We start from the raw sequence: 14,194 nt of genomic DNA, 5'->3' as shown, positions 1-14,194 counted from the left end.
TGGGGGTTGAACTCAGGGCTTTGTGGGCCACACAAGCACTTGGCTAGCTGAGCTACAGCCTCAGCCTTAGTGGTCTGTGTTGTTTTTCTTGTTATTGCTGGAGACAGGGTCTCACTTCATAGCCCAAATGGACCAGAACTCACTATGTAGCCCGGATTGGCCATGACTCGGCCACCCTTTGGTGCTAGGATTTACAGGCATGGGACTCCATATCTGCTTCATAATATTATCAACCAGATTTCTTTTGCTGATCAATCAGGAGTTTCCATTTGGCTTTGCTCATCGTCAAATCTGCCAAACTGAGAGTCAATGTAGTAATTCTGCCAGTAGCCGGGACATCCATTCCAGGCATGTAACTAGAGGCACTGACATGAATAGGTTTGGAGAAACACAGGGCCTGCTGTAAAGCCATCTCAGTCAAGTCCATTGATTAGTTGATCCATCTTAACCCTGCTCTGACAGTAGATCCCAGCGGAGTTCTGGTCAACAAAAATTCCCATTAACCAAGAGCCATTGCCTGTTTATCACCAAAAGGCTCAGTACTAAGCGTCTGCTGCATATAGGCAGCCTGCCAGATGGGCTTAGATTTCAGGAAAAGGACTGAATCAACGTCACAGGTCATGCCTGTGTCATTGGCAACCTCTTTATGTGTGTGCAAGCATGCGCTAGACATCAAACCCAGGGCCTCAAAGCATGCTAGATGAGTGTCCCACTAAGCTGCATTCCCAGCTCCGTTATCCTTTCCTGGAAGTATCCAGGCTCCATTACTTCCCAGGTTCTGGAGTAGTGACTGATTCATGCTTAGAAATGGGGAGACGGACTGTCCGAACAACCATCGTGGAGAAGGTCAGCTTCTTGTGGACCAGACCGGAAGGCTTTATTGGTTTATTTATTTGTTCATTTACTTATCAGTGCTGGAGATAGAACCTGGGATCCTGCGCACACTGGGCAATTGCTCTACCACTGAGCTATACCCCAGCCCCTGCAGTTTTTCGTGTTTGTAAATCAAACTCAAACAAAGACAGCAGGCAGACTGCTCATCTCTTTGTTCTGTGATGAACTGAGCATTCTCTGCAGCTGAGGCTATCCCAGTCCCAGTAACTGCCCCAGCCCTGCCTACCCTAATAATAACCCACTTAACCTTCCTCCCCAAAAGAAGGCTGGCCTTGGTTCTTACCACCCCAGAATGTACACTTCCTATTAAACAGGGGAAGTCACTCCGGCTCCCACCAACAGGTCCCACTAAGGGCTGATCAAGGGTGCTAGCATTTCCTCTTCTTCCAAGGGACTTCTCAAGGCCTTACTTTCCCAGCAGGTCAACTTTTAATACGAAGGCAGCGTTTTCTATATTGGGGGTTAATTTTATTTTGAAAGCAACGGGAAACAACTAACCTGTTTTCAACAGTACAGTAGATGGATGAGGTTTACATTTTCGCAGGACTGCTCCTGCTATTTGGTAGAGAAACTATTAGAAAAGGCCAAGCAGGAGTGAGGAAGGATAAATGATTCTCAGATGCTGTTGTACTAACACGCAGACAGCGGCTGGGTCCTGGGGACAGAGTGGTGGACATCCACAAGAGGGATGAATGGAAACCTTAGGGTGCCTTGGGCAGGTCAGATAGGTAGGTGATAGGTGGATCTCAGGGGGAAAGAGCTTATTGCTAGAAATAGGATTGACTTTTGTTTCGCCTACACATATATCTGTGAGGGTGTGGATCCCTTGAACTGGACAGTTGTGAGCTGCCATGTGGGTGCTGGAAATTGAAACTGGGTTCTCTGGAAGAGCAGCCAGTGTTCCCAATGCTGAGCCGTCTCTCCAGCCCCTAGACTACATGTCTTGAACGGTTTTACTGGGGCTAAAACAGACAGGTTAGGAGCCAGAATGGTTGGAGTAGGTCAAAGTCCTGTTCTTTGAGAACACTGGAGGCAAAAGCAGCCTTTCTTGACATTTGGGTTATGTTCATTACAAAGCTCTAACTCCAAGCATTTTGCCTGGGGAAGCAGTTTAGACTCTGGCCTACAGCTTGGTGAGCAGGCAGTGAGAAGAACTCAAATCCTCACACCTAGGGACATCTGTCGGAAGATAGTTTGTGCTGCCCCTAAAGTTACACTCTGCCAAGCCTGGAACACCTTGTTACATTTGTACATTTACCCAAACCTTGAGGTACGGTCACCAGCCATTTGTGTCCACGAGCAAAGTAGAACATAAGCTACGGGCCCTGGCTGTGCTAAACAACAGCAGGGATGGGGCTTGGAGGCAGAGCTCCACGCAGCCCCGGTGAGGTCTTTTCAACTGTCCTCCTCTCTCGTCACATCAAGCCTCCAGGGTCTTCCCAGGGTCTTAGTGTTCCCCCAGAATCGTCTAAGCGGGTGGAAGGAACCACAGTCTTTAGAATGAGATGAGGTTTTAACTCATCTGAGCCTTTCTCCAGCAAGAACGGCAACTTTGCCATTGAGATTTCACTAAGGAAAAGATCTTGGCGTTCAGTCACAAAGAGTAGGTTCAACTCTCTGTGCCCCGTCCCTTCTGTCTCTGCCTCTGGTTTCCTTTGCTTAAACAAGAATAGGGGCAAGTTACAACTGCATACATTTACAGCTACAAAGTAACTTTATGGCACGTATCTTCATCCAGTGTGGGGTTGTAACCTCAAGCTAATTAGCCATCACCTCAGAGGCACCTGCCTGTGACATTGTATCCTCTGACTAGCATCTCTCCAGTATCTTCTCTGGCCCTCTGGCCCTCGGCCTCAGGTTACTTACAGTCACACTGTGGTCTGTTCTGTAAGCCTCATATGGTTGTTACATGTAATGAGGTTCATCTGTGTTGTGACGGTTTCCTTGCACAATATATAAGTATATATATTGTGGATGGATACTCCCCATATCTTACCCATTCTGATTAGTGCTGCAGTAAACTCAGGGAGCAGATAGCTCTTTACCTTGTCCTTGGATATAAAATGCAGAAGCAGGGTTGCTGGGTCATATGGTAATTCTAGATTTTATTTATCAAGGAACGTTACCTCAACTTTTCAGCTAGGACTCACACTTATTTTGGGGTGAATCTCAGGCATGGACAGGATAAAGCAGCTTAGGGGCCCAGGCATTTCTATCTGACCTTGGACAGCTTTTCTCTGGAGCTTTTGCTTGATTGACAGCATTCTTGTCAAGTCTGTATCCTTGTCTATGGCCCTCTTCCTATCACTTCCCTTCCTCTGTTCCATTGTACACTATTTACCCTGCTTTCCATTCCAGCCTCTACCCTGGGTAAACCCACGCTTGTGGTACCCACTCCTTCACCTGTCACACAGGATAGTAGCAGTCTGTTGTTTCAAGGATTATTAACAAAACTTGTCTGTCTCTTCCTGTGTCTCGGCACTAAGTTATTTATTATTCATTCATTCATTCTGTGCATTGGTGTGTTGCCATGGGTGTCGGGTCTCCTGAAACTGGAATTACAGACAGTTGTGAGCTCCCATGTAGGTGCTAGGAATTGAACCCCGGTCCTCTGCAAGAGTAGTCAGTGCTCCTAACCACTGAACCAATTCTCCAGTCCCATATTCATTTTTGAGACAAGGGCTCTCAGATCTCATTTTGGTCTCAAATGGATGACCTTGAACTTGATTCTCCTGTCTCCGTTTTCCAAATGCTGGGCCTACAGTGGTACACCACCTCTCCCTGTTCATGCTCTGTTAGAAAGGGAACCTAGAGCCTCCTGAACGCTAGGCAAGAACACGAGCAATTGAGCCATGTCCCTAACCCATTGGGTTAATTTTCTATCTGCTCCTTCAAATCCACTGTCTATCCTCATCTACTCTGCCCTGGGCCCCAGGAGGATGATTTTTGGACTGTATCAACAGGGAAAGATCAGAAGGTAGGTGGTCAGAGAGCTCAGCCTATTGTTCCTCGCATCTCCTGTCTGTGGAGTGCCTGGCAGTTCTTTCTGGGTTCTGCTAGCTGGCCAGTTCAGATAGGAATGGTGTCCAGCTGTTGCCAGCCCCAGCCACTGCTGCAGCATCCTTTATGGACTCCGCCTTCATGGTACCCAAACCTTGATAAATAGGCTCTTTATTAAAGTCTCTCTGCTTTCCCACTTGCTCGTTCAGTTTCTCCAGATACCCTGATTGATCCAATCAATACACATCATCTCACCTGCTGCAGGCATTCCAGGAGGCACCTCCAGCCACAACAAAGTTCAGAGGAAGCAAAGGAGATAATTCCTTCATGTTGTCTTTGCAAGAAGCAGGAAACCTCTGCCAAAGGGCTCGAACTCCACACATTTCTCCTGGGCTCCAATTGGCAGTAGTGAGTCACACACTCTTTCAGATACCCAGGGAGAAAAAAAAAGTCGGAGACTAAGGGGCACGTGGGTGTTCTACTGGGACATGTGATCCCAGGAATCAGGAATGAAAAAGGAGCAAGAGAACAGCGAGAGACACGGCATAAGGATTTCCGGTTAGTGCCATGTCAGGTGACCCTGGACCAGTGAGAGGCCATGAGAAATGCCTCTGATCACATATCCTGAGATAACAAGGTGAAAGCAACGATAGGTGACTTTCATCCCATATTGAATGAAGATGCACCCCAAGAAGCACCCTGCTTTCTAGGTGGGCTATGGTTGGGTATTTTGGGGTTCCCATGTTCTAAATGATAGCAGAAATGGAGAACACCCTGCACAGAGGGGCAAATGACATGGGGCAGGTCTGAGACGCGGGACCAGCAGGCCCTACCTGTCCTGTGCAGCACTGACATCTGTGCTCAGTAGGGACCGAGAAGAGTGGCTGCTGCAGAAGTGGTGGGCATAGGAGCTGGGAGTAGTGGGCGGATCTAAAGAGATGCACGTGTGTGTCCAGTAGACCTGGCCAGACCCCAAACAGTCCCCCACTAGATGCCTCTAAAATCCTTGTCACGTTCTCCTGGACCACCTCTGGTTCCGGCTTTGGCTATAACGGATTAGTGAATGAGCTTAATTCATCTTGTCCCAGCAGTGTCTTGCCTTGTGTCTGTCTGCTTTCTGCCCTAGACTTCTCTCTGATAAGCTAGGCTAGTGATTCTCAGCCTTCCTAAGGCTACGACCCTTTGATACAGTTCCTCATGTTGTGATCACTCCAACCATAAAATTATTTTTGCTGCTACTTTATCACTGTAATTTTGCTACTGTTGTGAATCATAATGTAAATATTTTTGGAGACAGAGATGCTAAAGGGTTGCAACCCACAGGCTGAGAATCACCGCACTAGAGACTTTTGACTCTAATGTAAACAGTCCAGAAGGGCAGATCCAATGTCCCAGGAGTCTCCACCAATGGGAACAAGAACCAGTCAATATAAACCCAACTGTTGGTACTGTAGGTGACTAATCCTAAGAGTCAGTCTCTTTCTTTGTCTGTCTGTCTGTCTGTCTGTCTGTCTCTCTCTGTGTGTGATGCTGAAGACTGAATCTGGGGCCTTATGCATGCCATACAAGTGCTGTACCCCTTAACTAAACCCTCAGTCCTCTGAGCAGTTCTGAAATGGGGTTCCCACAGTCCACAGCAACAAACTCAGGCGTAGTTCCCACCGACTTTACTTATTCAAGTTCCTCACTCATCCTCCCCTCTTACTCATGCTCCTTAGACACACCAGGAATAAAGTTCTACACACAAGTCTATGTCTATGTCTGTGATTTCAGAGGAACCCAAACAGAGGAAATGAACTCTAGGAGTCACAGCAGAAGATGGATCCTCCAAGGTAAGATGCTGGAACACATCAGTTACCAGTCAGTTGTCCCTAAGAGTGCCACTGCTGATGTGTGAACAAGATGCTGACCAGCCCTGCCCTGGCAGTGACATGGGAGTGACAAAGGGTCCTTCCTGAGGTTGGCTGAGACGAACACAATAGAAAAGCAGGTGCTGAGGTGTGCAGTCTCCCCAGAAGAGCAGTGAAGTGTGGGATCATAAGGATGATGGCCCTGCTTTGGAAGCCTAGGAGGAAGAAGACGGAGGTCTCAAATAACCAGCTATAGAGTTAGGACACACAGTGGAAGCCAGAAGGTCTCCAGAGCAGCAGTTCAAGGAGACTGTCATTGTCTGCAGCGGTACAGCACTCTGTGCTGAAAATAAGACTCAGAATCTAATGGTAAGGGTAGCTGAGGCTCCCAAAAGATGGAGTATATACAGCCTCAGCAGATCTTTGATAATAAAGAGTGAAACCCTGAAGTCTAGCAGGGGATATCTGGATGAATTTGAGTTAGAATATCTGGATATCTGAGTTAGGGGATATTTGGATGAATTTGAGTTAGGATTCCCCTAACTCCTTGAACACTTCAGACCAGCAGATACAACCATCTCTGTAAAATTTTTTAAAGATTTATTTATTTATTATGTATGCAACATTCTGCCTCCATGTATGCCCACACACCAGAAGAGGGCGCCAGATCTCATTACAGATGGTTGTATGCCACCATATAGTTGCTGGGAATTGAACTCATAACCTCTGGAAGAGCAGCCAATGCTCTATAACTACTGAGCCATCTTTCCAGCCCATCTCTGTAAATTTTTATAGCTTGACCTTGTTTAGAAATCATGATAGAACTCAACTGAGATTATAACTTACAAAAGGACTTTTATCATTTGTAGATATGGCCCTCTACACTGGCATTCTCTTATTATGGACTGGAAAAAAATAATTGGAGCATTATAGAAATTAACTTCAGGGTGCTAGCATGTGGCACAAATATAAAATTGAAAGGAAAGCATTTCTTGGCAGGGATGATCCTACTACATGGGATAGACCAAACTGGGAGGACACCTGGAGCCAGTGCTGGATGGCTCCAGGAAGTGGTCCACAGCCATCATACAAAGGTGCTAGCACCACCTTGGCAAAATTCGGATGTCCTCACATGGCTGTTGGGTCGTATACATAAATCTACCACTAAATTTCTTAGCACTGTGGTAAAACATACATAATATAAAATTGGCTATTCTAACTCTGTGTATGTGTTACTGAGGATTTAGCTCAGGGCCTTGGGCACACCAGGCAAGCATTCTACCCCTGAGACAGGCTCACACTCCCTTAACCATGTGTAAGAGTCAACTTCAGCAGTATTAAGTGTGTGCACAGTGTCGCTCAAACAACATTAACATCTATTTCTAGAAGGTTCTCTCCCACTCCTTATACAGACACTCTGTACCCATTCAACACTAACTCCCCACTGATCCTTTCCACTGGCCTCTGGTAATTGGCAGAGTTTGGGAGACGAGTCAGAAGACTCAGAGAAGTACAACGGTAGAGTGGAATTTACCCTGTGAGGCCACAGCACACACCAGCCAGTCCTCCAGGGAGGCTCAGAGAACGCCTGTCTTAGTTTTCTATTGCTATCGAGACAGCACGATCAACTTAGAAAAGAGAACGTTTATGTTATGTTTTTGGAGGGTTAGTGTCCATGGCGGTATTGCAAAGGTGTGGTAGCAGGAACAGCTACAGGCTTCTATCCTGATCTGCAAGTAAAAACAGAGAAAGCTAACGGGGAACTGAGGCATGGGTTTTTGAAACCTCAAAACCACCTCCAGTGACACACCTCCTAATCCTTTCCAAACCAAGTCCGCTAGCTGGGGACCAAGGATTCAAACGGCTGACATTCTCATTGGAATCGCCACAGCATCTCCTTTGCGGACTCCACAAGGGACATGGAGGTCTGGGGGCATCACAAAGTTGGGGTGTTCCATCAGAGATACACTAACCATCCACCGCACCTGTGGCTAAACTATCAATTGATATCCTGTGTGTGTGTGTGTGAGGGAGTGAAGGGGCAGGCCCTGAAATTCGGACCCTCCTGCCTCCACCTCCTAGGTGCTGGGATGGTGGCATGCACCATGTCCAGTTTATGAGCACAGGGGAGGAAACCCTGGGCTTGGTGCCTATGAGACAAGCACACTACCACCTGAGCTGCATCCTCAGCCCCTATCTGACTCTATTTAAGTTCTTCATGCTGGCAGACCAAGAGGCCAAGAAAGAGGAGCTCTAATAGGTGGTTGGGATAACCAGTAGCTTAGCCTGAAGAACTAGGCATGCTGATGTCCAGTGGTGGCAAGGAAGAGTGTGGCTGAAACTCATAGGAGCTGTAGGGATGTTCGTGCTTCCGTGTCCGTAAAGAAGGGTTAACAGGCAACTGTGGCAGACAAGGAGTCGGACTCTGCATCTGGTCCTGGTGTGATGACAGCGTTTGATGGTGAAATCCCCTGGAGCTGGCAGCAGGAACCTCTGCGGAGAATTATCTAATGCCTGTGCACACTGAGGCTGTTGTCCATTGCTAATCTCAGTGTGGACTTAGTCTCTTATGCTCTGATAATTGTCTCAGAGTCCCAGGCAAAACCTCAAAGAGCTCAACGCCCTAAAAAAATAAAACTCCCATAGTGGGTCCAGATTGATGATGTGTCAAGGGAAGTTTGGTCTTTCTGCACCCCAGACACTGACTATTGACAGCATGGAAAGCTAGAATCACCTCGGCCCACCAGGCAAGGGCTAGCAATTGCCGCCTAGCCAAGGAGATGTTTGGAAGTTACCAGGACACAGGAAGGGTCTAGGGTGACCTCCAGCATGCTTGAGAGCCAAGGGTGCTTCAGTCTTAGCTTCTGAGTCCTCAGCACTAGGAACAGCACCCCTGGCTCCTGCCTCATGGTCCAGGCTCCTCAAGGCAGCCAGCAGGTTGCTTTCCCCTTTTGCCTTTGCGGAGACCTGGATGGTCATGCAAAGCGAGCTTGGCAACCCCTGCGAGCTCAGGAGACAGCCCCAGGAGCCAGTAAGAAGGAAGGCTCCTCCGCATGGGGCTGCTTGAGCCTAGTTGCTGCTCTGCAGGCAGTCAGGAGTGGGAGCTGCAGCCGGGACTGAAGAGGTTAACGTGCATCTGCCTCCGAATGTTAATGTGTCTAGGTGATGTCAGTAGGAGCTGGGAAGGAGGGAGTGGGGCGAGCAGTTGGGCTCAGAGGCAGCAGAGGCTGCCAGGCGCTAGAGGAAGACCCTTTTCTCGACTGCAGGGCTGGCTCACGCTTGGGACAAGGCGGTGGCAGGCACTGGAGGCTGCCGCAGCCTGCGTGGGTGGACGGGCTCTCAACTCCAGGGAGCAGGCGACCTGCACCGGCTGCATGGATCTGCAAGCCTCGTTGCTGTCCACTGGCCCCAACGCCAGCAACATCTCCGATGGCCAGGATAATCTCACGTTGGCCGGTGAGTCGAGTTAGATCCTCCCTCCTCCGGGATGGGTGTGGAAAATGGGAAGGTTTCACCTCCAGAGCCAAACTGCCTAGGAAACTTTATTTTACAGTTCTCGGCGATTAAGATCTGCAGTCTGCTCTGCCTGGAGGGGAAGAGGAGAGGAGGGGACACCAGCTAGGACAGAAGGGGTAGGAAGGAACAGAGATGGGGCAGAGGTACATCTAGAAATAACAAGGGTTGGTGGCGAGGCGTGAGGCAGACAGGGGAAAGCTTGCGGATGAGTCCCAAATATGCTTTGCATTGGGGGGCGGGGGGAATCAAGGCTGGAAAAGCAAGCGAGAGGAGAGCGGGCGGGTAGCATGTGGGAGCCAGCGGAAGCTCTTTGATTCACCGCTACCCTGGGCTCAATCCTCTAGCCTCGCACTGGGGTAATGGGGTCCGAGTGGTCCTTGCTGTCCTCTAGCAGAGGCTGCTGGGAGCAAAAGACTTCACAGGGTGTGAGAGGATTAACTTTTCTGGTGAATTAAGCTTCTTGACATTTGCAGAACGGCAATGCCCTGAAATTCTAGCTTTGAAGGAGAAGGGAGAGAAGGGGAAGGGTTTATGTGGAGAAAATTCTCAAGCTTCTGGGGTATAACACAGCATCAGTCTCAGCCCTGTTGGGGAAGCCCAGGCTCAGGAGACATGGCCCAAGGAAATCCCTGTTGGGAGCCTGGAGAGGGCTGGGCTGTTGAGCCTAAAACACACCCCACACCCATAGTGACAGTCACTCCCCGGATATGCCTAGGAATCTGTATAAAACCTTTGGCCAGCTATCTCTGAAATGATGAGTGTGCAAATAAGGAAAACACCACACACCAAACACATGCGCACGCACACACACACACACATACATGCGTATGGGCATGCACACACACTAGTGCATTCTTGAACGTCCTTCAAGTTTTTTTTGTTTTGACAAGGATTCCTGGTGAACCTCAGGGATGTGGAGTTCTCAGCAGACATCTGGGAGTCTTGACTCCCGGCCCTCTGTGTAAATGACTGACGTGAAGGTCTTTTGAGTAACAGGTGGGTCTAGAAAATTCGGTAGGAGTATTCAGCAGGGAACAGTGGAGGAGGGTAAGGGACAGAATTAACAATAGCATGTGAGGGAAGGCGGTGGGAGATGATCGTGACCTCAAGCTGAAATGGGGACCACGAGAGGTCAGCAGGAGTGCCACTGGATGGCAGCTTGTCAGCTTCTGGAGCGGATGGCAGGTCACACTTGTTCCTTCTGTCCTCAGGGTCACCTCCTCGAAAAGGGAGTGTCTCCTACATCAACATCATTATGCCTTCGGTGTTTGGTACCATCTGTCTCCTGGGCATTGTGGGAAACTCCACAGTCATCTTCGCCGTGGTGAAAAAATCCAAGCTACACTGGTGCAGCAACGTCCCGGACATCTTCATCATTAACCTCTCGGTGGTGGATCTGCTCTTCCTCCTGGGCATGCCCTTCATGATCCACCAGCTCATGGGCAATGGGGTTTGGCACTTTGGGGAAACCATGTGCACCCTCATCACCGCCATGGATGCCAACAGTCAGTTCACCAGCACCTACATCCTGACCGCCATGGCCATTGATCGCTACTTGGCCACCGTCCACCCCATCTCCTCCACCAAATTCCGGAAGCCCTCTATGGCCACCCTCGTGATCTGCCTCCTGTGGGCTCTCTCCTTCATCAGCATCACCCCCGTGTGGCTCTATGCCAGGCTCATCCCCTTCCCAGGGGGTGCTGTGGGCTGTGGCATCCGCCTGCCAAACCCCGACACTGACCTCTACTGGTTCACTCTATACCAGTTTTTCCTGGCCTTCGCCCTGCCCTTTGTGGTCATCACCGCTGCATACGTGAAGATACTGCAGCGTATGACCTCTTCGGTGGCCCCAGCCTCTCAACGCAGCATCCGGCTTCGGACAAAGAGGGTGACTCGCACGGCCATCGCCATCTGCCTGGTGTTCTTTGTGTGCTGGGCACCCTACTATGTGCTGCAGCTGACCCAGCTCTCCATCAGCCGCCCCACCCTCACGTTTGTCTACTTGTACAATGCGGCCATCAGCTTGGGCTACGCCAACAGCTGCCTCAATCCCTTTGTGTACATAGTACTCTGCGAGACCTTTCGGAAACGCTTGGTCTTGTCCGTGAAGCCCGCGGCCCAGGGGCAGCTTCGTACAGTCAGCAATGCTCAGACAGCTGATGAGGACAGGACAGAGAGCAAAGGCACCTGACACTTCCCCTCTCACCTCCAAGGCAGGTCACCACACCAAACCTTGGGGAGAGAGACTGAGATAAATCCAAGGCTACCCTGGGAGAAGGCAGGGAGGCTGGAGGCTGAGGGCTTGTAGCTACCACATTCCGCAGGGCTCATAAATTGCTTAGGGAGGCTTGCAGCCAGGTTTTGGTGGGGAGCTTCAAACCTCAGAAATCCCCTTGGCAGAGCGAGAAGAAAATGGTGATTTGACTGGTCCACAGGGGGCTCTATCTGTTAGCTCACAGACATCTTTTTCCCAAGGGAAGAGGTTGAAGGTGCCTAGCTGCAATCAGGCAGGTCTAGGAGGTGGACAGGGGTCATACTGTGAGATGTTCAAGCTGAGCCTTCCCTCTCATCTCTCACTGGTGTGAAAAAGGCAGCCTTTCTTCTAAGCTGCTGATCATCTATGAAGCATGCAGTCTCAGCTCCAGCATCCCGTGTGGGTTTGACTCTCCGTGTAGGGGATGCATGTTTACACTGGGGTGGGGCTCTGAGCCCACAGGAGTTTAAAAATCAAAAGAGCCCAATGTGTTGGAAGATCCAATAACTGAGACTTGATGAAGCGACTCGAGATGATGTGGATCGCGAATAAAAATGAGGGTAAGGGGCTTTGGCAGTGACAGGGACATTCTCTTTCCAGGGCACAGTCCATGGCTGATCCAGAGTCAGCATCCATGTGTTCTGCATGTGCAGGGGGTCACTCCAGTGCCTGATGTCAGTGTCATCTTAGCGCTTGTGCCTCTCACTCCCAAATCAAAACGAAATAAAGGCAAATCTCGACCCACGTCATTCTGGAGACTCCTGCGTAATTGCTTGGGCTTTGGGGGTGGGGTGAGTCCTATACAAGGAAATAGGGGTCATTTGATTATAGTATTCGGATCTTGTTTGGGACTGAATTTTTAGGGAGCCTGAAGTAAGGAATCTGTCTTTCTAAACCCACAGAGAGGAGTTAGTGACATTAATGGAATTACTGTGAATTCATTTCGATTGCAGACTCAGCATCCTGGCTTGGACTCCTGATTATTATCAATGCTGCCCCTTAGGTCCCCAAGTTCTACCCCCATATGACTCCCCCAGACCCTTCCCTCACCCCTGACTCATGCTGAGTCATCAGCTGCAAGGCTGGCTCTTGGGTGGGGGGGAGTCTGAGCTAGGCTCTGTTTGCTGCAGCTGAGATTCCTTGGGCACCTTAAAAGCAGATGGCCGTTCAGGCCGCTGGGAGGCAGTCATGCTGCTGCTTCTTAGCTTTGTCATCGAGAGGGCGCAGGAGTCGTCAGCGTGATGCTCAGCAGACATAAATGAGAGAGCCTGAGCAACTTGTCCAGAGGCCAGAGCAACTGTCCTGGAGGCTGGGCCATCCCTTGCTGGGTCACTTTTCACTGCAGACTTGCAGGAGTAGCCACTTAGAATACCTGAGGGAGCCTCCCCAGGTGCTAGCGAATAGCAGTTATTCCCCCCCACACACACCTGAGGTTAGCGCTCCTTGCTCCTAACAGGAAGGCCGCTAGCCGCCATAGGTAAGCTTCAAGTCTAGTTTAGGCGCAAGACCAGTGGGGGGAAAAAACCAAGATTCTCAGGGGGGAAGTGGATGCGGGGATGCATATGTGCAACCTCAGCGTGAAGGAGGCTGGAGCCAGAAGACTTAAGAGTTCAAGGCAGGTGTGTGTCGGGGGCAGACGGACTGAGAAGGGGTACAAAGGGTAAAGGGCTTGTTAAAGGGCTTGTCACACGTGTCTGTCCCGCAGAAGCCACACAGGTAAACAACGTGGAAGGAGAGAGCTGACTCTATGAAGTTGTCCTCCACACCCCACATCCACGTCCAGCACCACGATAATAAAGTTTAAAGGAAAAAAAATCCGAGCTCAACTGTGAAACAGGAGTGGAAAGGAACGTAAGGGCCGGAGGACAGGGAGGAGCCCTGGGAAAGGCTGTGCTTGAGACATGACACGGTCATTGTACCCACGGACTCAGGGCAGCCGTGACCACGGTCACAGGACCCGTCGGCATCCGCAGGCAGCGTTAGTCCCACTCAATGGGTTATATTAGCAATGGAGGAGAGGAAAATGAAGGAAAGGGGGGCATGCTGCTGGGGGTGCCTGGGGGAATGGGAGGGTGAGTTTGGGGTGTATATGACTGAAGTACATTGCTTACATGTATGAAATTGTCAAAGCTTAAAAAAATATATTCTATTAAGACAAAATAAGGAGTTCAAGTCTGCCCTGGGCTACTAGAACCTTCCTAAGAAGAAAAAGAGTCTTACAGAAGCCTTAAGGTAAATCCTTGGAGGAGCAGCTCCATCCCACCAGTGGAGAAGGAGGTTTCCCTCGACCTAGCATGTCTATGAAGAGGTTTCCCATGACCTCCACACCCACAGCCCTCCAAGGAAACTGGGAGCCAGATAAGACGGCCCCTCGGCCTCTCCTAGGAATACGTGTGACCCAGCCAACAAGAGTGGACCCCTCAGAAGCTCCAAGGAAGGGCCTTTCTCCTCGAGCTCCTGATCTGACAGTGAAGAGACCTACATGGAAGCTGAGTGTGCTGAGCACTGAGAGAGTGGGTGGTGATGTAAACAGGAGAAAGGGCAGAAGACCTGGGATGGGGGATAGCACCCAGGAGGGTGTCCGGAAGGCCGAGAGAGGTGGGAAGTTATTCTGGAAGTGTGGAGACTGTCACCACTCCCATCTCCCCGGCCTCATCAGTAACCTGGGCAACTCCTGAGA

General features: G+C 49.9%; 1 protein-coding gene across 1 annotated transcript; it reads left to right on the top strand.

The window, feature by feature from the left end:
* Positions 1 to 8,764: 8,764 nt before the first annotated feature.
* Positions 8,765 to 12,257, top strand: Mchr1 (melanin concentrating hormone receptor 1). Its single transcript, XM_075959807.1, has 2 exons — positions 8,765 to 9,200; positions 10,472 to 12,257. The coding sequence occupies exons 1-2, from the start codon at positions 8,798 to 8,800 to the stop codon at positions 11,449 to 11,451; spliced, it is 1,383 nt and encodes a 460-aa protein (XP_075815922.1). The 5' UTR covers positions 8,765 to 8,797; the 3' UTR covers positions 11,452 to 12,257.
* Positions 12,258 to 14,194: the final 1,937 nt, after the last annotated feature.

This window comes from Microtus pennsylvanicus, chromosome 2 (genome assembly GCF_037038515.1).
Source record: "Microtus pennsylvanicus isolate mMicPen1 chromosome 2, mMicPen1.hap1, whole genome shotgun sequence".
NCBI classification, from domain to species: domain Eukaryota; kingdom Metazoa; phylum Chordata; class Mammalia; order Rodentia; family Cricetidae; genus Microtus; species Microtus pennsylvanicus.
Note: the sequence above shows the minus strand (reverse complement) of the source record. Positions and strands in the feature narration are given on the sequence as shown.

Bases quoted from the DNA above. Each gene is read 5' to 3' on its own strand.
- Mchr1 (XM_075959807.1), top strand. From the start codon at position 8,798: ATGGGGCTGCTTGAGCCTAGTTGCTGCTCTGCAGGCAGTCAGGAGTGG. The intron at 9,201-10,471 runs GTGAGTCGAGTT...TTCTGTCCTCAG, and splicing joins GGATAATCTCACGTTGGCCG to GGTCACCTCCTCGAAAAGGG.